This window comes from Bactrocera tryoni, unplaced genomic scaffold, assembly GCF_016617805.1.
Source record: "Bactrocera tryoni isolate S06 unplaced genomic scaffold, CSIRO_BtryS06_freeze2 scaffold_925, whole genome shotgun sequence".
NCBI classification, from domain to species: Eukaryota; Metazoa; Arthropoda; class Insecta; order Diptera; family Tephritidae; genus Bactrocera; species Bactrocera tryoni.
The window spans coordinates 447,906-450,285 of NW_024396572.1; the positions used below are offsets into that span (position 1 = coordinate 447,906).

Here is a 2,380-nt window from a genome sequence, read left to right on the forward strand (position 1 = left end):
TTTCACATAAAGAAGCTATAATTTTATTTTTCTGACTTTCTCGTGGCATTTCTGTCTTCTTAATTTTTCACTATCAGCTGATTAAGTGTAGAAATATGACATACAACAGTTAAGGGTGCTCACAAGTGTCGCATTTTTTAAGAATATTAAAATATGACATAAGACATACAACAAAGCTTGTGAATTGCCTAAATGTAAAGTAGAATGTAGGATAACTTAACCTTTAGTTGTACTAACATAAATGAACTTAGTATTGACCTATCAATGCATGAATTAAATATTTTAAAGATATGTTTAATGTGGGTGTCGCCACATATCTCCCCTATGGGAAAAAAAGAAAATTAGCAAGAATTTTTGGAATTATGAAGACATTTTGAAGCGCACTCTTTTTTGACTTCTATGTATTGTTGTAGAAACATAAGGATTTGTGTCGCTGGTAGTTGTGTTGCATTGGTTATATCCAGACGGATTGGATTGTAGGTGCTCGATATCGTCACTACAAAGATAAGCTGGTTTTAGGTGATCGATGGATATGTGTGCAGGTTTTAGATATAGTAGCACTTTGTAGTATTTTTCATATCTGTCCATAACTGGGAATGGTCCATCATATGGTGATGAAAATGATTGTTTTACTTTGTCGTTTCGAATAAAAACGTGCGTTGAATTTGCGAGATCCTTCGAAATGAAGATTTTCTCTCGGTCATGACGAGAAGCAGGCGTAGGCGTTAGATTTTGAAACGATTTTCTTAGCGTTTTAACGAGTTCAGGTGCTTCGATTGTTTTATTTGATGGTGTTAAAAACTCACCCGGGAGTCGGACTGGCTCACCAAAAACAATTTCTGGTGGTGTGGCTTGGATGTCTTCTTTGAATGCAGCTCGTAGTCCTAAGAGAACTGCAGGGAGTGCATCGTACCAACTATCGTTGTGGCAAAGAAGGGATGATTTGAGTTGTCGGTGAAAGCGTTCGATAAGTCCGTTTGATTGTGGATAACTCGTTGTTCGTTGATGTTTGAAACCGAGGAGATCAGCGAGCTTCCTGAAAAGGTCTGACTCAAATTGTCCTCCAAGGTCGGTTGTTATTCGAAGTGGGACTCCAAAGTAGGAAATCCAAGTTTGCATGAGTGCATGTGCTACTCGGTCGACTGTGCCGTCAATAAGTGGTGCGGCTGCTGGATAGCGTGTGAATCGGTCGATTATTGTGAGACATTGGGTGTGTCCTTTTGAAAGCGGGAGTGTCACCAAGTCTATGTAAATATGTTCAAATCGACGCGAAGGTAGCTGAAATGTTGCGATGGGTGAAATTGTATGACGTGAAATTTTATTCCGCTGACATTGAATGCATGCTTTGGTCCATGTAATGCAATCCTTGTTGATTGATGGCCAACATATCTTTTTGTGATAAGGCGTCTTGTAGCTCGGCGACCAGGATGTGAGACTGAATGAAGAGTCTCGAAGATTCGCCGCCTTAGTTGTTGTGGAACGAACGGACGTGCTGTACCTGTGGATATGTCACAGTATATAGCAATGTCCGTGGTATTGCTGTTGATTTTTCGTAGCTCTAATGATGTATTCGAGCTGTTGAGTAGTTTTTGAAGTTCGGCATCGTTGGTTTGAGCGCATGCAAGTTCTTCGGATGTAACTGCTGTGTGAATGGCATCGACTCGAGATAAAGCGTCCGCAACGATATTTCTGGAAGCGGATATGTGCCGTATATCGGTGGTAAACTGACCGATATAATCAAGTCGTCGAAATTACCATGGTGAAGCGCGTTCGGGCTTCTGTTTGAATGCGTGCATTAAAGGTTTGTGATCAGTGTAGATGGCGATGTGTCGTCCCTCAAAGATATGACGAAAATATTTCACTGATTCGTAGACTGCGTTGAGTTCACGATCGTAGGTCGATCATTTTTGAATAGATGGTGCAAGTTTGCGACTAAAGAATGCAAGCGGTTGCCAATGTTCGCCAATACGTTGCTGAAGCGCGGCACCAATTCCGTATTCAGATGCGTCTGAAAAGATGGCCCACTCGGAGTTGTTGTCCGGATGTGCCAAGAGTGTTGTCCAGTTTATTGAAGTTTTTCCGTTGATTTTGGGACCTTTGAGTAGCGTGTTGAGTGGTGCGAGTATGTTTGCTGCGTTCTTAATAAATTTGCGGTAAAATTTGATTGTACCAAGGAAGTTGCATAGTTGGGTGATTGTTGAAGGACGAGGATAATCGATGATGACTTTGACTCGTTCCGGAAGTGGTTTTATTCCATGGGCGGAAATTGTATGCCCTAGGAACTCGATTTGTTTGAGACCTAGACATGTTTTTGTTGTGTTGATGACTAAGCCATAGTGTTGAAGGCGTTGAAAAACGATATGCAAATGTTGTTTGTGCT

At 41.1% G+C, this 2,380-nt stretch overlaps 1 protein-coding gene across 1 annotated transcript; it reads right to left on the reverse strand.

Moving 5' to 3' along the window:
- Positions 1-232: 232 nt before the first annotated feature.
- On the reverse strand, positions 233-1,135 carry LOC120782053. Its single transcript, XM_040114204.1, has 2 exons — positions 385-1,135; positions 233-322 (listed from the first exon to the last, which is right to left on the reverse strand). The coding sequence occupies exons 1-2, from the start codon at positions 1,117-1,119 to the stop codon at positions 248-250; spliced, it is 810 nt and encodes a 269-aa protein (XP_039970138.1). The 5' UTR covers positions 1,120-1,135; the 3' UTR covers positions 233-247.
- Between the last annotated feature and the right edge of the window lie 1,245 nt (positions 1,136-2,380).

Bases quoted from the DNA above. Each gene is read 5' to 3' on its own strand.
- LOC120782053 (XM_040114204.1), bottom strand. From the start codon at position 1,119: ATGCAAACTTGGATTTCCTACTTTGGAGTCCCACTTCGAATAACAACC. The intron at 323-384 runs GTGCGCTTCAAA...TTTTTCCCATAG, and splicing joins TACATAGAAGTCAAAAAAGA to GGGAGATATGTGGCGACACC.